This window comes from Cyanistes caeruleus, chromosome 12 (assembly GCF_971803275.1).
Source record: "Cyanistes caeruleus chromosome 12, bCyaCae1.hap1.1, whole genome shotgun sequence".
NCBI lineage: Eukaryota > Metazoa > Chordata > Aves > Passeriformes > Paridae > Cyanistes > Cyanistes caeruleus.
The window spans coordinates 2,976,391-2,997,205 of record NC_141712.1 but is presented as its reverse complement, the minus strand read 5'-3'; the positions used below and the strand labels follow the sequence as shown (position 1 = coordinate 2,997,205).

At 46.6% G+C, this 20,815-nt stretch overlaps 2 protein-coding genes and 1 long non-coding RNA gene across 3 annotated transcripts in view; 1 reads left to right on the top strand and 2 right to left on the bottom strand.

Moving 5' to 3' along the window:
• Positions 1-635: 635 nt before the first annotated feature.
• On the bottom strand, positions 636-6,292 carry PDCD2L (programmed cell death 2 like). The gene is made up of 7 exons (XM_086847770.1): positions 6,175-6,292; positions 5,907-6,070; positions 5,667-5,736; positions 4,200-4,639; positions 3,070-3,183; positions 1,293-1,441; positions 636-792 (listed from the first exon to the last, which is right to left on the bottom strand). The coding sequence occupies exons 1-7, from the start codon at positions 6,283-6,285 to the stop codon at positions 662-664; spliced, it is 1,179 nt and encodes a 392-aa protein (XP_086703896.1). The 5' UTR covers positions 6,286-6,292; the 3' UTR covers positions 636-661.
• A 55-nt stretch (positions 6,293-6,347) lies between these two features.
• The window catches only part of LOC147650812 (uncharacterized), a 47,974-nt gene continuing 33,506 nt past the window's right edge, over positions 6,348-20,815 (top strand). The window contains exons 1-4 of the long non-coding RNA XR_015275432.1: positions 6,348-6,628; positions 10,764-10,862; positions 13,214-13,286; positions 14,741-15,466. This is a non-coding gene — a long non-coding RNA (uncharacterized LOC147650812). The remainder of the gene's footprint in view (positions 6,629-10,763; positions 10,863-13,213; positions 13,287-14,740; positions 15,467-20,815) is intronic.
• Positions 9,627-20,559, bottom strand: LOC147650813 (fatty acyl-CoA hydrolase precursor, medium chain-like). The gene is made up of 14 exons (XM_086847760.1): positions 18,251-20,559; positions 16,839-17,031; positions 15,885-16,029; positions 15,299-15,432; positions 14,809-14,962; positions 13,836-13,937; positions 13,455-13,559; positions 13,270-13,323; positions 12,657-12,797; positions 12,486-12,572; positions 11,648-11,795; positions 11,326-11,457; positions 10,924-10,996; positions 9,627-10,503 (listed from the first exon to the last, which is right to left on the bottom strand). Exons 1-14 carry the CDS (start codon positions 18,321-18,323, stop codon positions 10,329-10,331), a joined length of 1,716 nt encoding a protein of 571 aa, XP_086703886.1. The 5' UTR covers positions 18,324-20,559; the 3' UTR covers positions 9,627-10,328.

Genomic DNA, 20,815 nt, shown 5'->3' with positions numbered 1-20,815 from the left:
GCAGATGGTTTTAAAGCTGCACAATCCCCCTGCACCGAGGCAGGTGCTGAGCCTACCCCACTTCTGTACCTGTGAGAACACAAGGGTTAACTCACCCCTGCATCTTCACCCTACACAAATCCATGGAACTGCCACAGCTCATTTTACAAACTGAACAAATGGAACCTTTCCTTCACTGGAAAAACAGAAAAGCTTCATGTTGGAAGGCTGCAGGGACAGCAAGGCCCTTCAGCCACTCCCCACCGAATTTCCAATCCGTGGTCAAATCAAAGCAGAACTGCTTTTTAAAATCAGGTTAGCATTAAGTTCTCCACTGGTAAGAGTTTCTAAAAACTGGATTCTGTGTGGCTGATGGATACTAATAGTATACGAGAAAGGTTTTCTCCTTTACTTCTTTCCCAAATACTAAGAGTAACTAGAACTGTGAAACAAGCTCTACACTACAACTTCCATGTGTAATCAAAGTATGTGAATTTTGCCACCACATTTTAGAGGCATGCTAATATCTTCCAATCAGTTATTCTTGGAAATAAGCACAATGCCATTAAACAAACTTAATTCTTCACCACATCTGAGGAAAATTCTGTATGTAATTACATACTAGTAGTAAAAGAAACCAAAACACCCCAACAGACTTTTCATCTATGCAGAGAAATACAATTTATTTAAATAATCTCTGATCTGGGTCTTCTTGTACAAAAATAAATTCTTCAAGAGGAGTTTGATGATTGGTCGGCCAACAGCTTCTCTCACACGTGTAAACTATAACAGTTCCAAATTCCACTGACAGATCTAGAAACAAAGCAACAAAGGTACATAAGGGTATGAAAAGTAACATAATTAGGGGCTATTGCTTACCTCTAGACTTTAGTCTTTGCACAAATTAATTCAGTCTCCTCTGTAAATAGCATTTTGTAATGTTAAACATTTTACAGGCAGCCGAATCAGAATTTTCAAAGAGATTTTTAATTATCTGAAATCTTATCTCCAAATCTCCTATCTATTTTCCAAGGCCTCCTTTAAGAGGCAATAAAGACAAATACTCCCAAGGCCGTGGAATTATGCCTACTGCAGTTATTCAAGTTCACTAGTGAGCAACTCAAACTGTAATCAGAGACTCCATAAAGCAGAGTTTTCTCTTTGCTCACTGAAATCTGCAATGGAGATTCTCTGAACACCATCCCTGTGGTTAAGCTCATGTGGGTAGCTGGAAACAACCCAAACTGCAGTTCAAAACTGCACTTTCCCAAAAAGGAGACTGACAGAAATATTGATTCAACCAAGTCAAGCACCTGAGTCACTCTGAAGCATGCTGACCAGTGTGGGCATCAGCTGGAACTCAAACACTCTGCTGCTTCCACAGTTACTGCAGGCTGGAATATCCTGGTCCAGGTTGGCTGGAGGACATGTGATGAATAAAGGCTGGCCACCCCAAGAGTATCTGAAAGAAGACAGGAAAGAAAAAATGATAAATATTTTAAATATCTAAATTTGATAGGAAATCTTAGATGCTGGCAACAGTGTTCAGGATTTGCTGAAATCTCTGAACCTACTTCAAGTAAAAAACATGGTTGTCAGTCAGGAGCTTCAAAGGAATGATGAACCAAAAAATAAAGACAGAGGGGGAAACGGTAGGTTAATGTTTGGAAAATCTTAAGGAAAGAGTTGGATTTAGAGGAGACAAATGCTTTGACTGGACACATCCAAAATATGCTGTACTGGAATAATTTCATTAATTTGCCTAAGAAATGGAATCCTAAACAGTGGCAATAAAATATAAAAATTCAACAAAACATAAAATTCAGCAAGTATAAGATTTAACATCAAACTGGTCTCAAAACCACTGTAGCTATGGCTCAGAAGTGTTGGTTTATTTTTAAGAGCTACCAGAACGTTGCAGCTTACAGGAAACAAAGACTAAGGATGGTTTCCACTGAATATCAAGCAGGAGATTCTGTGCTCTGCTGAAGGCCAACAGGGACCCTGCAGGCAGGGGAAATGTGAGTCTAAGAACACACTGACAGCCCTCAGGGAGAGCAAAGGGAAGCTATGGAAAGATTCTAACCAGGGACAGCCCAAGGAGTACCAGAGCTGATGTTTTATAGGAATGGAAAATTCAAAGAGCATAATACTGCAAAGTAACAGATCCAGTGAAAAGCTGTCTGAAAATGCTACTTGTACTCTACACTAGAAAATCTCCTATATAATCTTTGGCAATTAATAAGTTTTCATGTCCCTTTTTTGTCTAAGCAGCCACTCAGACTTTTAACTCCTCATCAAAAAGAGATGAACTAACTCCAGTTAGCTCCACCTGGTACTGCAAAGTTGGTAAAACAAAAACCCTCTCACTACACTGAGACAGCCTGACCAGACAGGCAGCACTGGACTCCCTGGAGCAGTCAGTGTGATCCAAGAAAACCTGTATTTTCTGATACTATGAATGACTTAAGATTTACTCTTTGCTATATTCCCATCCAGAATCAACTCTTCACTCAGGAAGAGCAGCTACTCTGAGGTTACACCTGCTTTTGTTCTAGGAAAAGCAACAGATTTAAAAGACCTGAAGACTGCTGGGTGCTGAGGGGAGTCCACAACGAGCTGCAGAACTGGGGCCTTAAAACAAGTAATTCCTTGCAGGATAGACATTAGAAATTCCACAACATTTCAGAGGAGCAGACAGCATTGGAAATCTATCACAACAGCACCCCACTGTCATATTTCCCCCTCAACACTGTCTCTTGGAAACCTCTGTGCCTTCAAGACAGTCAGGCTTCAAAGCTTCAAAGACAGTCAGGCTCTCTTCTCATCAGGTCTTATTTCAAAACTCTCCCACAGCCAGAGCTATGGTCTCTGATTCTGCTTTGCTTCTCATCTACTTAAACTTTGTAAAAAGAAAGCCCAACCAGGGACTGAAGTCTGACCAGAGACATGGCAACAGCCTCCACTGCAGTTTTTTTCAGTTAAGAAATTAAAACATACACATATTTCCAATAAAGAATTTATTTTGATGTACCAACCATCCATGCCAATGATTTGTATCTCCCTGTTACAACCAGATTATCAACATACCTTAGAATCTGTTCAGGACAGATAGATATTCTTTTCATGAATTTATGGAATGTGTGATCCCAGCTTTTTACTTCACTCTTCTCGTATTTTTCACTACCATCTTCACCTGCAAAACTGTATGAAAACAAGAAACAAACTGTCTGGTAAGGTTTTTAGTATGACATGAATGTTTTAATTAAGGAATGGTTACTCAAATCTCACATTAAATTATACTAAATACATTAAAAAAAGATCTACAGGTTAGGAGCAAATTGCTGTTAGAGGCTGCAAGTGAACCTTTTTGCTTCTCGTTCTTTGGTTTCTGGTGACTTACTAACAGTGTTGCAAACTATCACATGGGACTCAAATCCACCAGATACCTGCTTTATTCCATCAAAAACCCCTTCCTCTAATAACTCCTGAAAAATTTTGTGGTTTTTAAATTGTGATGTTGTCTTTTGCAATTTTGAATCAAGCATAATTGAACTTCTACAGTTGTATAAAGGTCAACAAAAATCAACAGGACCAGCACTGTTGAAAAGTCTTCTCTGCAAATTCTGCAGCTGACAGCAGCTTTAGCTCTAAACAAATCAATGCTGTCCACAGCTCAAGCTCAAGTGGCCAAAAGTCCTCACTGTGACCACCTAAGTTCAATATTTTACTAAGAAAACATTTTCAGTAACCACGCTCAACAATTGCTTTTCAGGCAACCTTTACTAAACCTTCAGGTGTCCTACCATCAACCTGGTCTCTAGCCAAAATCCCTGAAAAATTCAACTCCTGAACATGCAACAGGAACATAAGAAGAGCTTTAGCCCGGTAAAGAAAAAGGCATGAAATGTCATGATAGAAAGTCATGCCATTTAGCACAGATGCTGTTTCAGAGATTAACTATCCACTGCACCACCTGGAGCCGGTGAACACTCCAAGTGCTCTGTCACTCAGAAATAGCTGCTTCTTTGAGTAACTCCAGATCTGGCAGCACTGGCTGCACTGCTCTGATCTTCCTGCACAGCACACCACTGGCTCCTGAAGGAGCTTCCAGACATCATCGTTCAGGTTTAGTGAGAGTCCCATTTAGATTATCAATCAGCATACAGGAAACAACACAATTCCTTCAGTTTCTCCATGAAATCCAGACCTGTTCTCACCTTTCTGACATCATCTGTTCCAAATCAACACACTCTCTCTGCTGATACTCCTTCAGTAGCTTATGTGCATGATGTGTGTCAAGGAAACCCATGTAGTCTTCCTCATCCACAACATTAATGTAGAAGGGCTGGAACACAGGAGCTGAAGCAGCTGTTGCCATCACCATGTCCTCACAGGCTGCAGGATGTGTGTCCTGGGCACCTGGGTCATCCATGTCCTCCCTGGGTGCAGGATGTGTGTCCTGGGGACCCGAGCCATCGGCAGGCTCACACAGGTGCAGCTGCTGGAGCTGGGATGCAAACTCCACCTCGCTGCTCACAGCTTCCTTTAGGCCAAGCAGCTCAAGGGAGGCACATGCAGGAGGCTCTGCTCCATCACAGGCTCCCCAGTCATCTGCATCTTCACACCAATCCTTTGCAGAAAAGTTCCATTCTTCTTTCTGAGAACAAAAAAAAGCCAAAAGGGAAGAGAACATTGCCAAGGTCTGCCACCCTGATGCGCTTCAAATTCAGCTTCTAACAGATGACAGAACTGAGGCCTTAACCTAATGCTCAGCGCTGTTGCACCTACTCTCCTCACCGTGGTACTTCCCAACACAGCCACAGTTCCTTCACCCACCAGCAGAGTTCTGGTGTGAAAAAAACATCTCATGCTGCAAAACCAGAGCAAGAATTCACGAGCCCTCAGAGAGGCCCTTGTGCTCCTGCTGCCATGTCCTGGCTGCAGCACAGCCCCTGCCATCTGCGGGGGCAGCTGAAGTTGCTGAAGCAGCAACTGCACCCAACTGGAATTCTGCACCCAAAGGGCAAAAAGAAAGAGATAATAATAACACCACCACCATATTATCAGAGTACAAGCCCATTTACCACAGGCTAAGGTTTCACACTGCAAATGCACCAACTGAATAAACCCTCTCTGCCTGCCTCCACTAGCTTGGTGTCACCCTACTCCTCCAGTCTGCTGTAGCCAACATGCCATTTTCCCTCACAAGTATATCAGTATTAACTGAGTCATGTTAATTAAAAAGCTTGTGTTAAATTTAAAATTAAATATTAAAATAGAAGACAAAGAAAACAGCTTTAAGATCCAAACCTAAACAGTATAGCCCAATCCACCTGAAGTCGAAGAATCAAGTTTAGTCAGCTGCACTATTAAGTATCAGTTTTGGCCATACAGCTGGACTGTTATTTCCACTTTAAAACCAGCCTGCAAATAGTAGCTTAATCACTGTTTAACTGTCTTATAGTCAACAGCATAGTGCAGCGACAAAAATTCTGTGACCACGACTTCTCCACACAACCACGGAACGTGACTGGAAACCATCAGAGTACAGCTTCTGCAGGAAGCTTATTTAAACAAGGAGATGCAGGGTGTGCAAGTCATGCAGCTCAGCCTCGGCTCTGGTCCGGAGCGCTCTCCCTGCAGCACCGGCACAGCCCGGGCAGGCACAGAAAGCTGAGCTGTACCTGTTTGACGCCGAGATCTCGGGGCTCTTTCTCCTGGGCCTGCGAGTACTGGGAGCGCAGCACCTTCCAGCTTCCATGTGCCGGGCAAAGAGAAACAGAGTGTGAAGGGGACAACGGACTGGCGGCAGGAACAACAACAGGAACAGGAACAACAGGAACAGGAACAACAGGAACAGCAGCAGCAACAACACCACCACCACCACCACGGAGGAGGGACCCGCCCCGCGGCCCGGCGCTCACCTGCGGGCGGCTCCCCAGCAGCGCGGCGCGGCGCAGGCGAACACGTGGAGCGCGCGGTGCGCGGGGCCGCGCTCCAGCGGGCAGTACACCTGCACCAGCAGCAGCAGCGCCCGCCCGCACCGAGCGCACCGCGCCGGCCCGGCCCGCACCGCCGGCACCCAGTCCTGCAACACCGACACCACCGCTCAGGCCCGGCCGGGGCCCGGCGCACACCACTCGCCCCGGCCGGGCCCCCCAGCCCCGTCCCGCCCCACCGGCCCGGCCGTACCGCGGTGCCGCCGAGCTTGTTGGTGGCCCATGCGGGGAGCGGCCCGGCCGGGCTCGGCCCCGCCATGGCGGCGTCGCGCAGCCCCAGCAGTACGGGCGGCCCTGCCGCCATGGCCCCGCCGCCGTGCGCGTGCCCGCCTGAGGCGCCGTGCGCGTGCCCGCCTGAGCGGCCCCGCGCCGCGCGCGCGCCCCCGGGCCGGGCGTTCCCCTCACGGCAGCTCCGTCCCCGCTCCCGCCCGCACGGCTGAGGCACCGAGCCTCGGCCGGGGCACTCGGGGCTGGCCCCGAACCGGCCCTTTCCTGCCAGGGCCCGCCATGCCTTCATTCACACTTCTGCCCACAAAGGGCACCGAAAGGTGCCGAATCCACCAAGGCAGGCGGCGCGACTGGCAAAACTTTCCACTCTTTACACCTTTCAGCAAACAAAGACATTAACCTGCACTTACGGTTCCAAGGTACATAGTTCTCTTATTGACTACTATTCTGTCTTCTATCGCTTAATGGGTGTCCTGGTTTAAGGCAAATTTGGAAGAAAACCTCCAGTGGGGCTCCCCCCCCGGGAAGCAAACCCACGTGGCTCCTTTCTCCCACCCCCCAACCGGTTCGGGAAGAGATTTCTCTGAGAGAAGTGGAAAAAACCTGTTTATTTCACAGGCACAACACTACCCAGCACAAAAATGAATGATATCAAATTACAAAACCTCTCGCCCTTCAGCAGAGATGAGGAACTTCAGAGGGTCTCTTTCCTGGGGGTGTTGGCTCTGTTATCAGTCCCTCTGGCGCTGGAAAATGCCGCTGCCCAGGCCGGGCTCCCGGTAGTCCAGGGGTGCTCCCGGTGCTCCCTCGAGTCCCCAGTTCAGAGCAGGTTCGATTCGTCCAAGGAAAAGAAAAGAGTCCAGGAAGACCTCTCTACTCCGGCTAGTTGGAAAGCCAAGGCGATCTGTGTCTTGTTGTCTGTCTGTGCTGTAGTCAAAACTCCTGATGCGGGGGGGGAGCAAGTGCAGTCTGATAACAGACTCGGTGCTTCTTTTCCACTCACTTTTACTCTTAGATGGAATTTTAAGAATACAAAACCTGTGTCTGGGTTAGGTGGATGAATGGGGATACAATTTAACATCGTAATCTACCCAGGACAACGGGTCTTTCACTTCTCGTGCTAATTACTGCCCTGCTCTATCTCTCTCCTCCTTTGGCTCGGTGCTTTCCTGTGTGGGGGCTCCATCACTTGGGGGTCCTGATCTGCCCCTGCCGGCATTGCCCTTTAGCCAGGCCGAGCTGGTCCCACACCGTTGTCGAGTTCCTTTATTTGTCTCTTCCTTATCTGGGGGTTCTGCCCGATGTCCTCGTGGCCCAGGAATTCTGCATTCGGCGTGGATCAGTGGAAATCCTTCTGGCCGAGCTTTGTTGACCTCGCCCGGGGCCGAGATCATTGGAACGTGTCCGGCCCCAAACCTTAACAAGGCAACTCTGCTGAGCGGGAATTTGTGTTTCGAGCAGCTGGACATCACTTAGCGCTTGTGGCCTGCTCTGTTTCACGGATTAAATCTCCCTCCTTGTTGATCAGGCTTGAATGGGACAGAGATCAAACGGCAAAGATCATCCTAGCGCAATGAAAATTTCCCTATATCGCATTTAGCAACAAAAGGATCAGAGAAGCAGGAGTGGCACAGAACAAACACATTTGGTGACCACCTTGGAAAGGCAATTAGAGTAATTATGGAACATTAATACACTTTTAAAAAAAATACTAAGGCTTTTATATACAGAATGTGAAAAACAGAACAGCAGCAGCTCTTGCTGAGTATTACCACTAAATATACTGCTAAGAATTTCTTCCAATATAGGTGCAGCTGGGAATCTATACCAAGTCACCACGAACACTAAAGCTATGAGATAAAATGAGGTTTGGCCCATAATGTAAGGATCTGTTGCTTAAGTGTAGCCTTTACACTGTGCCTTTGCTGTTATTCCTTTCTCAGCTGTTTGTCAGAGTACCGGTCTCTGTATTTGGGGTTTGTTTAAAATCCACAGAGGGACACAACACTTCCTCTCACACAGTCAGAAACTGCTTTGTTATCATGTGTGCCTGTGGCAGCCGCCTCAGGGGAGACAAAGAGTTACATTGTCCCACCCCAAACCCCTTGTGAAGGGTGGCCCAGGTGCTCTGATTTGGTTTGAGTCCCTGGGGGTTTCTCCCTTGCTGTGCTGCTACTGGTCCCTGACCCTGAACTCCACCCTCAAAGGTGGGGACCCTTGAGAGTTCTGTCCCTCAAAAACCCCTGCTGTGCCTCTGTTCAGGGCTCTCTGTTCTGGACCTGACTTTGTTCCATGCTGAATAACTGGTTTCGTGAACCGGAGCCCGTCTCGGTTGGTGTTTCATGCTGGTCCCCAGAATCCTGCTGCTTCCCTGGACGAGATCCTGAGGTTGCTGACTGCAACATGTGCCTAATAAAACAGCTGCCTTCTACACAGGAGTTATACCTGTGGCTTTGCATTCCCAAACACAGGGCATTTCTTCTGTCCCGGTCAATAATGATTTTTTGAATGTACAAGGGCAGACACATTGATTCAACAAACCAATAATGGGCCTAAAGGCTGTGTCAGACCAAAACAAGAGAAGGGGTAAGAAAAGTGTGACACAAGTTGAAGGAATTTTGCTGCAATCAGCTGTTACTAATTGCAACAACTGGTGGTTTTCACAAGTTATGGAACGTGCACAAAAGGGGGTGGCCAGGTAGTGTAGATCTCACTGCTTGAGGTCCACAGGTGGGCAAAAGCAAGTGACCCCAGAGGTGAGGAGGAGGAGGAAGAAGAAAGAAGAAGCCTCCTCCAAAGGGTCAACAGCTGCAGCAGGAGCTTGGGCTGTCCCTGTGAGAGCCCCCCTTGGGGTGCTGTGGCATGTGAGAGCTGGGCACCAGTTAAAGGGGTGGTAGTGACAGTAGGGCTGGTTGTTTGTTTGTGCTCATGAGGAGAGCTCCCCTGGCTTGCTGGATTCCCACATTGTTCCTTTGTAGCTGCTGCTCATGTAACTTGGCAAAAAAGCCACTTCAGTGCCTGTGTGCCCGGACCCCTCCCACAGCTGTGGGAGGCTGGGGGTGCACACTCTGCCTGTCAGCAGATCTTCTCTCTGCTGCTGCTGAGCCAACAGCGTGCAGGGAACACCAGCAGCCTCTGCTCCCCCCTCTGCCTCTGTGCGTGTCTGTCCTGCCAGCACTGCGTCCTCCCTGCAGCCACTGCACTGGGAATTTGCCAGGAAGGGTTGAAGGACACACAGTCACAGCCCAGAAGAGTTCCTGGAAAGAGCCTTAAGCCTCAGGTCCTGCACAGAAACCTGAAAGATTCATACCTGAAACCGTTGAGATGGAAGAGAGAAACTGGGCACATTTCTGGCTTCTTGGGTGTGACATAACCTCTCAGAATTAGCCTCTGTCAATTAGGTGAAAGCAAAGCAAGTTCCAAAAAATCAAAGCAAGATTTATTTATAACAATTCACAAACCAATACAACAAATAAAGATTTCCCCTCCTCTTCTGTGAGATGTCAAGCCCACCTCAGAGATGTAGCTTGATGGATGCTCTGCTGCCTACAAGCAACTTCCAGTTAAAGAAGGCAGAAGGGGTCTCTAGGAAGGACAACTGACCATGCTCTTCTGAAAGAAGAGGGGAATAGGCACATCAAACAGTCTGACACTCATGGTACATTCTGTATAGATAAGTTTTTACAGATTTCAATTAATTTTTCAATTTTTTCAAATTCAGTGTTTTTCTGGATCTCAGAGCTATGCATCAGAAACAAGGACACACATTCTGTGTCTCAGACTCCAACAATTTCTTACAGATTTCAATTCATTTGCCCATTCCCAGCTCATTTTTCAGCTTTAATATGCACTAAGTAGGTACTATGGTCTGTTTGGACCTGGAAAGACTCGGTGGGGTTTCTGCTTGCTTCATTAAATAGTGATTTTTAGTCTGACAAACATTCCAAATGGCCCTTGTTTCTCTCCTTTCACTGTGATTGGGACAGCAGATGACAACTGTGAGTTAGAAGGTGACTATTACTCTGCATCCTGACAAACTCATTTTGTTTGTCTTTCCTTTGGCTTTTAAAAGCAAACTGAACCCCCCACAGCACTTATAAATCTATGTAAATATAAATCTTATAAATCTATGTGTTTTCTCTTTCCAGTCTGGCTTTGTTTCATGAGTTGTGCCCAAAACTCCATTTTGTGTTCTTTCAGTTTCTCTGCTGCCTTTTGCTCCAGGTCTATTCCCAGGTATTTTTCCTCCAGGCCATACTGGGGCCAGTGGACCAAGCCCTCTCCGTTGGGATTTCTGGAAATAACAGAAGGAAAAGTTAGCTCTCCGTTTGCCAATCCATTGCTCTCTGAGTGCTCAGGTTCAGAGCATTCCAGAAAACCAGCAGGAGCCCAGACTATGTGATTCTGGTACCTGAATACATGGACAGTACTTGATGAAAAAGCTCCTCAGTGGAAGAGCAAAAGTGTAATAGTTGTCATTAATTTTAGATCTAAACCACCATTGCAGATGGAGTAACAGCTCTTAGATTTTTTTTCCTTGTTTTGTGTCTGCAGGTTCTTTTAAAAGACCATGAAGAAGAGAAACTTCTTCAACATTTATCTTCAATTCTGCCAAATTTCTAGGAACCAACATGTAGGTACTGCTTCAGGCAGGTAGGTGTGTTCTGGGTAGCACAGACGAAACCTGAGCTGTAATTAGCATTGTGGTTCTCACCCATTTTTAGCAAAGTTGGTCCAGTATCTCATAACAGTTCTACTCAGTTTATTTTCTTCTTTTGTAGCACCTCCTGAAACGGGAGAGATGAAACGGCCACATTAGAAAGTAAAAAATTGGAATGAGCTCTATCAATTGCAACACTTCTACTTGTTGCCCTGAGCTACTGGATTGTTTTCTAGGAGAGAACATCAGATGAATGAGGGAATGAAAAGTATCTGCTAGTGAGGAGAGAAAATGTTTATGCTCATAATAATGTCTATGATATATAAATTATGCTTATAATATATATCATGTTTCTAATGCTTATAAGAGAGAAGTTCTATTCTAAAGACCTGCAGTAATTAAAATGAGTACTAATGAGCTTCTAAAAGGAATATGGAGTAAGCATGGGTACATCACCAGCTAAGAATGGCTTTCCAAGGACAAAGGCAATCTCAGCTCCATGATCTGCTTTGACAAACTCAGGTACCACACCTTCCACGGAACTTGGTCGATGCTGGAATTCATAAAAGTAGACTGGGTTGCCAGCATCTAGAGGATACAGAGAAGTGCTGGTTTGAGAGTTGAAAATACCTACCCCAGGGATGATAAAGGTTCCTTAGAAGCTGTTTTGGTTGAATGGAAACACTGCCAGTTGTCTGGGTAGTGAAAAGTGCTGCACACTGCCCACACCATCCCCAGACAGAATTCTACAGTTGTTCTGTAGAAGCTGCTGAGTTACCCCTGTGGTGTCTGGCCACTTCCACAGATGAGATGACAAAGAAGACATCTCCCATTGCATCCAGGAGCCCATCTCGGACCTGAGCAGGGCTTTCTGCATTCCCCATGTACTCCTTGTACACTCTGTCAACAACTTCAGATGTAATACCCTGAAACAGCAATAAAAAGCACTTTAGAATGATGATGAACAGTATAAGGACTAAGAGCAGTGAGTCTGTGGCATCTGCACATCCCTGGCTAACCCCAAACATCACCTTTCAGAGAAAATCCTCAGCTGTGTCAGAGTGTGGCTCAGAGCTCAGGACTGGAGTTACACAGCTATGGATACAGGTGATCTCAGGGAAAAGGGGGATGCAAGATCTAAGGATCCAACACCTCTGGATAAACAGCAGTCAGTGAAGCAGACTGTTCTCCCTTCTGTGGAAAGAAGCCTCCTAACTGCAGAGAAATCCTGCTGGGTTTTAGGAGGTTGTGTCCCATTGGTCTGCTGTCATACCTGCTGGGACTCTGCATGTCTTGCATTACCTGGGGTATCTAAAATATCCCAAGATATTTTATATATCTTTAACCCAAGAACTTGTGTTCAAGTACCTGCATCACTCCTGGTTTCCCACAGGCCTCTTTTTAAACAAGAGAGGCATTTAGGCTGGAGATTTCGAGAGTATTTTCAGTCACTATGGGTAACAGGAGTGCAGCACATCTCTGCCCATTTCTGCCCCAATTCAGGGAGCCCAGTGTCCAGCACAATGGCATTTCCAGTGCAATATGTTCCTCCAGGGGTAAAAACAGCCAGACCAGGGAGGAAGGAGCATGGGGTTATTCTGGCAATGGCCTCTTACCTTAATGAATACTGGTAATTGGCTGTGTAAAATTTGACGTGCAACATCTTTACTCAGACCGTCCACGAAAGGAGGGTATTTCATCATCTGTGTGATACAGAGAATCATACTAAATAAAAAAGCTTCTATTTACAAAATGATGTTTAATTTACAACATTTTCAGTGTCTTACCATTGGAAGTACCCATCCAAATTCACAGTTATTTACTCCAATTATGTATGGGACCGCATTGATTGATTTTTCAGACAGTAATTCCCTGGGACTCCTTGGAAAAAATACACCATCTACACATCCACCAATAGAAATGTAATCCTGAAAAAACAAAGAAATAAGAAAAATAAAGCTTTATTTAATGAATTAATGTTGCTTCTAGAGGAAGTTCAGATTTTTTACTGCATTTCCAATGTGAAGACAAATGAAAATAAAAGAAATTATGCCATCCAAGCCATCTTAATTTTTTTTCTGAATGATTTTCTGCACTAGGCAGAAGACTTTGAAGATAATACTGATGTTTGTGAAACAGAAGTCATTATGTTGAATTTACATCTTTTCTTAGTTCAGTATGGCCATGGATGTTTGGAACAGTGGGGCAAAAACCAATTTCTGTATTGAAGTGTCAAAGGCTCATAAGCATTGTGATAAGAGCTTTTAAGTAGGAGATAAGAAATGATTTGATGTTCAGGTTCTCCAGAATAATCTGTGCCGTTTTCTTCTCCTTGCCCTGGTAGAGCACAACAGCAAACCACAGGAAGCTCCAAGTGATGCAGAATGGAAGGGCAGGAACCTGTTTGCAATTTTCAGGTGAGGCATCGCTGCAGAGCTGCAGGGCTCTCGTGTCCTGAAAAAGTCAAGAAAGTCAGAGTTTACATGCACATCAGGTTCTTCTAATATTGCAGCACACAAAGAGTATTCTCTGCTATGAAAAGGTCTGAGATGTCATTTAAATGCAGGAAGTGTCATTTCACCTACCATTTTCAGTGTTATCTCTACTAGTTCTTCTTCTGTTTTCCCTCTCAAGCATTCGACCATTGCAGCTGAACTGGATTTTTCACAGCCAGAGACAGCAGCAATTTTCTGCAAGCAGTGAGAACAAACAGTTTTGGACACATTTCCTGTATCTGGCTCTATGAGACACCAAGGCCTTTACATTTCATTCCTCTCTCTTTGTGGAATTTGGGTGTTTGAAAAGCAACACATCATTAAGCATGTACAATTTGCACACAGAAATACTGTCTTTAATGAGTGTATTAATGAGAAGAAGAATAAACATGTTTCTGTATTTTGGAATGAATAGTTTAGGATGTGCAAATCTATCTGGAAAAAGGAATTTAAATTGCCACAAATACCCACTTGTGCCTCCTCGTTAGGCTGGTCAGTGAACAAGCCCATGGCTGCAGTACCACTCTCTGAAATGGCCTTGTGGAACAGCCCCTTGGCCAGGGGAGACAGGACCTGTGAAAAAGCAAGAACAAACATGACAAGCACTGTGTTCCACGCAGTGGTTTTGGATTTCAGTGCCATCAGTGGCCATCTGGAACATTTTGACAGCCCATGTGGTAAGAGTGTTCTTGTGCAGCCTCTGAGCACAGTCCAGCAGTGCAAAGTGCTTTGGCAGCTCTCGCATGGAGGAGGAGTTCAGCTGCCTTTCCCCTCCCACTGCACTTGGCTTCCAGCGCCCCACGGCACCACACTGCAAGCCACGTACAGACCGAGGGTGCCCAAGGCAGTCTGGCTCTGCTGCACAAGGGCAAGAAAGAGCTTTTGGCCTCAGGAAACGGGGGTTTGTACCCCATGTACAATGAACCCTGGTGTGCTCTCTACCAAAGTGTGAGGGACTGGAGAAAGAGAGCTTTGTCACAGCTCGTGTGCTCCATGTTGAAATAAAGATTTTACACAATCACTGGGTCACAAACTGCAGGGCTGCTTCAGCTGTCAGCACTATTCACCTCGAGCACTTTGCACACGTGGCTGTCAAAGCAAACCAAAAATGGGCAAGAGTCCACAACTCCTCTTAAAGGACATTTCTCAGAGATTAGACTTTTGAGGGTCTAATCTCAAACCCACCAGAATTTAATTCAGCAGATGAGGAATAACGTTCTGTTCCTTAACTACAGCATTTGAGTATGAAAAGTGCACATTTTTATCAATCAGAATCTGTATTGTTTTGCTATCCTGTTGCCTTGTGGTTGTATCAAAGACCCGGGTGATGTGCCACTGTAACACCGTCCCTTTTGTCTCGCTGACTTCTCTTGCAGATACTGAAAATGGATGGAGGGCATTTCTCCCCCTAAGTAATTCAAATTCCATATTACTGTGAACTCACAAGAGCAGAAACACTGATTGCTCCTGCAGATTCTCCAAAGATAGTGACAGATCCTGGATCTCCCCCAAAATGTACGATATTTTCCTGAATCCACCGAAGAGCCGCTACTTGGTCTAAATAGCCCCAGTTACCTCGGGCATGCTCATCACCAGTGCTGCAGGGAGAGAACAGATTTGTTTAAATGCTCAATGCAAGCAGAAGGGCAGAGGAGAGGACAATCTGTGGTGGGAGAAATCATCTGCCATTCTCTACACAGAACTTCTCTACACAACTGACAGATAAATGGCTCGGAAAGCCCTGAGATTGGAGCAGCAACCGCACAAGAACAGAGCTGGAAACTGCCTGGGGACTGGAAATTGTCCCCAGCTCTTGCAGCTGCAGCTCAGAAATATTTCTCTGCATAAGCAAGTCTTTTGCACTTGTCTTTACAAAGGCTTTGCACACTTCATTTTGGAAATCACTTAGGAAAAACAGAGATCAAGCATCTTACCTGAAATACCCAGCAATACCTAGCCTGTACTGAATTGCTACAACCACCACGTTGTCAAAGGCTGCTAATGCTGAGCCATCATATGATGAAGCTGCTCCAAGAACTAATGCGCCTCCATGGATCCAAACTAAAACCTGGAAAGAGAAAAACAGGATCCACCCAGCACAGGTATGAGCTCCCAGTGATAAAATTTAAATATACCCCAAGATCTAATATTTTGTACTGTTTTATTCCTGATACTTTTAGATTACATTTCACAAATTGTAGAAATCCTTTGAGTCTCAGGCCTGCAGGTCTACCAAATGTCACTGATTTATAGCAGGTTAAATACCTACACTGTGCCAGTGCCCTGTGACTTTGGACAGATCATTTAGGTTAAATCAAGCACTGCTCAGCTAAAATGCCAATACAATTTTACTTGTAAAATGGGATTTTGTGTCTCTCTTCAATCTCGGCTAATATTTGATGGGGCAAAGCAGGTAAGTTGACCATCACTACAAAACTGCCCCTGCATGTCGGCTCATGGCACAGGTTGAAGGTTGCTGTCAGATGATTTTGCTCAAGGTGTTATGAGGATTTTGCTTACAGGCAGCTTCTCCTGTTTTCCTGTGGAAACGGGTGTGTACACATTTAGGTACAGGCAATCCTCAGACACTTGGAGAGGAACTTTCTCTTTTCTGTTGGTAACCATGTCTGAAACATACTGTCCTATTACTTTGTCCTGTAGACACCTGCATAAATGAAAATGTAACAATTAACAGAATTAACTAAAACCTGGAAGGTATGAAGAGAAGCTTTTTGGTGTTTCCCCAACAAAGTGCCAACCAGAAACTGATCTCTAGCACATTTCTAGATTGGTAGCACTGCAAGCATAATATTTTTCTGCTTTTAGTAGGTTTTCTTTCTTTGACCTGTTATTAATGAGATCTGTAAAAATAAAGCCACTTCAGTACACAGTGACATGCAGATACAGTTTTGCATGTTTCAAAAACAGAGAAAAGCAGAAATACATCAGAAAATACATAAGGCAGTGAAAGTATAAGTTAATCATTTTACATCTCCAATAGTTGCTATGTTGCAATGGCAGGTATTAGGCTTGAGACACTAAACAAGGGCAGTAGGAGCATGGGAGTGAGACATTTACAAGGTAGGTCAGAATTGCTCTGCTTATCTCATGTGCCCTTTTAAACAGCTGACTCAGCACTTTCTCCCTAATGCTGTATTCCAACGTTTCCTCAGCTTCTTCTATCTGTGTTCCAAAGGTCTCTAGTGACTGGTAAGTGATGGCCAAGTGCTCCTGAGGCAGAGCATTATCTGGAAAGTGCTGCTCCATCTCAGTTCATCGCTGGTGCCCGAGGAACAGCAGCTTTTGGTAAAGGCAGCAGCTCATTCAGAAATGCATCCCCTGGAAGAGCTGCAGGTGCAACCAGAGGACACCAAGGAATTCATCTTGGTGGATGGCCCTGTGTGCACATCAGAGTCATGGAATTGCATAGAGCATAACGTTTGGAAAGGTTCCGTGGTTTTATCATTGCCTTACATTGGTGGGTAGGAAGTGGCGTCTCTGACACCTTCCCATGGCTCAGGTGGCTGGGGTTCAGCAAACCTCAGTGATCCAACCGGAGGCTTAGCAAAGGGAAGCCCCAAAAAGACATTTACAGTCCTCTCAGCTGCGTCCACTCGGAACTGGTACCCTCGCACTCTCCCATGTTTGGTCTCTGCTTCTGGGTGTTCTGTGGGACAGGAGCACAACAACACAGAATTGGTCTGTTTCTATGGAATTGCTTGATTTGCTACTTAAATAGGCACCTTTAGTTTACTTAAACGAGTAACGTTTATACAAAAAGCTTCAACAACCTCCAGTCTGTTTAAACAGTACACTATTCTAATCTGCTAGTTTATTTTACGAGTTTGTTTTGCTCAATATTTTACTCATTTGATTACTAATGTTTCCTCATTTAAATTTTAGATTTACTAATTTCTTCAAACACATTTTTATTTTACCTTTATTAAATCAGTATAGCTGACATAATTTTAGCCTTCATTTTGATTGGTCTGTATGTACAATCTCCTTCAGGTATATAATATGTATTGTCTTACCTCCCAGGCATTAGTGGTTGCACATAGATCTTAATCTTTTTTTTTGCCCTGGGTTGGTAGATAAAAACCCAATAGATTGCTCTCATTAAGAAAAGACAATGAACACAGAAACTCTTAGTAGTAAGTACAGCCAAAAGAAAAAGCTTCTAACATAGCTAAAAGTAGTCTGGCACAAACAAATCCTGATAACATTTAAGCAAGTCTCATTTTAAGATCTGTGTGAAAGTTCTAGTATCAAATTACAGATGTGGCACTGTGGCTGCTCAGCGTCAGCAGGCAAGATTTTGGGACAGGAATTTGATTTTGCTGTTTGCATAGGAGGCAAATGAGACAAATGACTGAAAGCAGATTAAAAATTGAAATGCACTTTTTGCTATTGCAGCTCACTTTGAGTGCCCAGCTCAGCCCAGGGTTTGTGCCCGGCTCAGCTCAGCCCAGGGTTTGTGCCCGGCTCAGCTCAGGCTCTGAGTCCGGCTCAGCCCAGGCTTTGTGCCCAACTCAGCCCAGGCTTTGTGCCCGGCTCAGCCCAGGGTTTGTGCCCGGCTCAGCCCAGGGTTTGTGCCCAGCTCAGCCCAGGGTTTGTGCCCGGCTCAGCCCAGGGTTTGTGCCCGGCTCAGCCCAGGGTTTGTGCCCGGCTCAGCCCAGGGATTGTGCTCAGCTCAGCTCAGGGTTTGTGCCCGGCTCAGCCCAGGCTTTGTGCCCAGCTCAGCCCAGAGTTTGTGCCCAGCTCAGCCCAGGGTTTGTGCCCAGCTCAGCCCAGGGTTTGTGCCCGGCTCTCGGGTGGCAGCAGGAGGCAGCTGCTGGTTCCCTGTCGCCCTACAGCGAGCAAAGGGCAGAAGCCCCGGTGTTTACCTGTCGCCACCAGCGCCGTGCCCCCGAGGAAGAGGATGCAGGCCAGCAGCGCCGTGTCCCTCGCAGCTGCCATGGTGCCGCTGGCACCAAGGCCGCAGGCCGGGCCTTTATAGGCTGGGCCAGGGCCGCCTTACGCAAGGCAAAGGCGGAGGGGGCCAGGGAGTGCTCGGGCTGCGAGCCAGCACCGGGACTGCCGGGCTCGGCTCGGGAACGGGGAGCCCTCCTGCCCCTCGGGGCTCCTGCTGCCTCCCCGCTGCTCCTTTCGAATCGCACTCACAGGAGCTCGGGCACAGCTTGCCAATGCTTTGGAAGCAGCCCTGCACTGGTGCAGCTGCAGCGCTGTCCTGCTGCTGCAGCACCAGCGCCTGGGACAGGGAGGGGAGGGTTTCCTCAGCCTGCGCTGCAGAGAGCAGGAACGCGCCTCCAGTCTGCTTTATTGCATTTACTGCATTTGGCCAGTAAGATCGCACTGGAAGAAACACAATATAGCCACCTCCAAACCAAAACCCCTGCAAAGTGTACTTTTACTGAAGTCAAAGTCGAGTGATATTTAGTCTCATTCAAAGGTATTTTGGGACAGAAAAAACAATACTGGAGAAATCCCAGCTTTTCCTGCAGGGTGCAGGAGACTCCTGTCACTCAGTTCTGTGTGTGCAGGGATGTTTGGTTCAGTGCTGCAATAGAGTTACAACAATAAACAGATGAATGATCAGCTTTGGTAACGTGGGAGCAATATTGAAGGGTGGTATCTGGGTGGTAACTAAATATATCTAATGCCTCTTGAAAATCCCGAGGATTTATTTTGAGTCATTTCCCACCCATAAGTGAAGGATGATGTGAAAAGGAGAGAACAGACTAGCTGAACAGAGATTACCTGCTGACGTTAACTAAGAGGTTGTGTTGATTTTATGCAGGCATTAGGCTCTGCCTTTTTCTGTTTGTTTGGGTTTTTTCACTGACTCAGCAGCTCTTGCCCCCAGCAAGGCACTTTTGTAATTCCAGATCATGGGAATTCTCAGTTGTCAGAAACAGCATTTCAAAGATTCACATGATATGATCACAGAATGGTTTGGGTTGGAAGAAGCCTCAAAGCTCTACTCATCCCACCTCTGCCATGGGCAGGGACCCCTTCCTCTATCCCAGGCTGCTCCAAGCCCTGTCCAGCCTGGCCTTGGGCAGTGCCAGGGATCCAGGGACGGCCCCAGCTGCTCTGGGCACCCTGTGCCAGGGCCTGCCCACCCTGCCAGGGAGGAATTTCTGTTGCATATCTGATTCACACCTGAATTGCTTTGAATTGTGCTGTTGCTACATGCCCTTGGCAAATGCCCCTCTCCATTTTTCTTGCAGTCTCCCTTGGGGTGCTCCAAGGGGCTCCAAGATCTCCCCAGAGCCTTCTCTTGTCCAGGCTGGACAACACAGCTCTCTCAGCCTGTCTCCACAGGAGAGGTGCTCCATTTCTATAGATCCATTCCTGCTCACACCTCTCTTTACAGCTCAGTGGCTTACAAGACCCACAGTCTTTAAATTAGTTTAGCACATCTGTGATGCACCTGTTAATCCTGAGTGCTGTGGCTGTGCTTGTGCACTGTACTGCAAATGCTGCTTGTGGCCTTTACTCCAGATGTTCCTCCGTGTCTGTGCACAGGTGTGAGTTACAGCCCCTGGAGACAAACTCCAGTCAACTTTAACCTGGCTGCTCACAGAGCAAACTGCTGGCAGGGACTGCAGGTGGTGCCAGGCAGTGCACGCTGTGTCTGCAGCCTTTGCTGTGTTTGGGTGGCTCCTGAGCTCTGCCCCAGTGCCCTGCACACCCGGCTAGGCTGTGCTGGGGTGCGGCTCCTGGGGCTGAGGGCACGGCCCTGGGCACTGCAGATGGGAAACGCTCTAAATCTGAGCTGCTGAGATAACAGTGAGGACAAAAACTTCACAGTCTCCGCAGTCATCTGCATCTTCACACCAATCCTTTGCAGAAAAGTTCCATTCTTCTTTCTGAGAACCAAAAAAAGCCAAAAGGGAAGAGAACATTGCCAAGGTCTGCCACCCTGATGCGCTTCAAATTCAGCTTCTAACAGATGACAGAACTGAGGCCTTAACCTAATGCTCAGCGCTGTTGCACCTACTCTCCTCACCGTGGTACTTCCCAACACAGCCATAGTTCCTTCACCCACCAGCAGAGTTCAGGCAAAAACATCTCATGGTACAAAACCAGAGCAAGAATTCACGAGCCCTCAGAGAGGCCCTTGTGCTCCTGCCAGCCTGAGGCGCCGCGCGCGCGCCCCCGGGCCGGGCGTTCCCCTCACGGCAGCTCCGTCCCCGCTCCCGCCCGCACGGCTGAGGCACCGAGCCTCGGCCGGGGCACTCGGGGCTGGCCCCGAACCGGCCCTTTCCTGCCAGGGCCCGCCATGCCCTCATTCACACTTCTGCCCACAAAGGGCACCGAAAGGTGCCGAATCCACCAAGGCAGGCGGCGCGACTGGCAAAACTTTCCACTCTTTACACCTTTCAGCAAACAAACACATAAACCTGCACTTACGGTTCCAAGGTACATAGTTCTCTTATTGACTA

Excerpts from the sequence above, each read along its gene's own strand:
- PDCD2L (XM_086847770.1), bottom strand. The coding sequence starts at position 6,285 with ATGGCGGCAGGGCCGCCCGTACTGCTGGGGCTGCGCGACGCCGCCATG. Across the intron at positions 4,640-5,666 it reads GAGATCTCGGCGTCAAACAG|AAAGAAGAATGGAACTTTTC; the intron begins GTACAGCTCAGC and ends TTTTGTTCTCAG. Across the intron at positions 793-1,292 it reads CATGCTTCAGAGTGACTCAG|ATCTGTCAGTGGAATTTGGA; the intron begins GTGCTTGACTTG and ends CTTTGTTTCTAG.
- LOC147650813 (XM_086847760.1), bottom strand. The coding sequence starts at position 18,323 with ATGGCAGCTGCGAGGGACACGGCGCTGCTGGCCTGCATCCTCTTCCTC. Across the intron at positions 17,032-18,250 it reads CACGGCGCTGGTGGCGACAG|AACACCCAGAAGCAGAGACC; the intron begins GTAAACACCGGG and ends CCTGTCCCACAG. Across the intron at positions 15,433-15,884 it reads GAAAACAGGAGAAGCTGCCT|GTTTTAGTTTGGATCCATGG; the intron begins GTAAGCAAAATC and ends TTCTCTTTCCAG.